This window comes from Perkinsus marinus, assembly GCF_000006405.1.
Source record: "Perkinsus marinus ATCC 50983 genomic scaffold scf_1104296929456, whole genome shotgun sequence".
Taxonomy (NCBI): domain Eukaryota; phylum Perkinsozoa; order Perkinsida; family Perkinsidae; genus Perkinsus; species Perkinsus marinus.
In genome coordinates this window covers 1-1,031 of record NW_003216429.1, presented here as the reverse complement: position 1 = coordinate 1,031, position 1,031 = coordinate 1, and the positions used below count along the sequence as shown (strand labels likewise).

The 1,031-nt window shown below is 38.7% G+C and overlaps 1 protein-coding gene across 1 annotated transcript; it reads left to right on the top strand.

Annotated features, from left to right (window-relative positions):
* Positions 1-265: 265 nt before the first annotated feature.
* Pmar_PMAR010444 (hypothetical protein) lies at positions 266-468 on the top strand (the record flags this gene model as incomplete). The annotated part of the gene is made up of 2 exons (XM_002787277.1): positions 266-373; positions 424-468. 2 exons carry the CDS (start codon positions 266-268, stop codon positions 466-468), a joined length of 153 nt encoding a protein of 50 aa, XP_002787323.1.
* Between the last annotated feature and the right edge of the window lie 563 nt (positions 469-1,031).

Genomic DNA, 1,031 nt, shown 5'->3' with positions numbered 1-1,031 from the left:
AAAAGCACGTGAAAAATATCTTAAACTTCGTCGACGAATTATAGGCCCTAAGACTACAGGTAGTTTAAAATGTTTAATGGACGTTGCCTCACGACGTATGGTCATATTATATGACTCATATAATGCAGATCCCAACAAGGTAGGTCATTCAAATACAGAAATCCCGGACATACAGGGTAAAGGTTCTACTACGGGTAAGTATTCGTTGTTTAGGTTTTATGCCCTTGTTTATGTTCTTTTTTTGTTGTTGTTAGATACAAAGTCAATGTTCGACGTTGATTATTGTTTCCGTAACGTCGTGGATGATTCGCAAGCTCACAGCAGTGAATCTAGTTTGCCTGTGGACGAAGCTAATCGTTTAGATGAGCGTAAGGTGGTTTGCAGCCTTTGTTATCTACCTCGTTTTTTTTGGTTATTTTACAGGGATACTTCAACTTGCGTGTTCACAAGATAATACCGGTCCTATGACTGTCAACACCTTCGCGCGTACATCAAACAAGTGTAGGGCAAGTGAAAGTTCTAAATACAAGTGTACAACTCATGATGCAACTGATGGTAATACTGCACCACTGTGACTGTTCTACGACCATGTTTTTTAGACAATGACCTTACTTCTGTTGGACAGGAAAGCACCACTCACCACGAACTTTTGCGTAGTAATTTCTAGTATAATACTTTTATTTCTATGTGTCTTTCGTTGTAGACGATGCTGCTTCGGCTTCTTCTGCAAAGCAGAACGTGCGTTCACCTACGAAATCTAACTGTACTATATCTATGTTTAAATTGGACTGAGTTGTGTAGTTTTGTAGGTGCTGATGATATTGGTAAGCAGAATACTACGAAGTCTTCAAAAGGTATTTTATTTTCTCTCGTATGTTTTTCTTACTCTTATTTTGTTTAGATTTTCGTTCTACACCTACTATTGTAAGAGCCTTCACTGCTACGTTGTTGCCTTCTACCGATGGGTCTATGAGGAGCGTCACGAGTAATATTGGGATCGTGCATTGTTATACACGTATTACTTTTCTCAT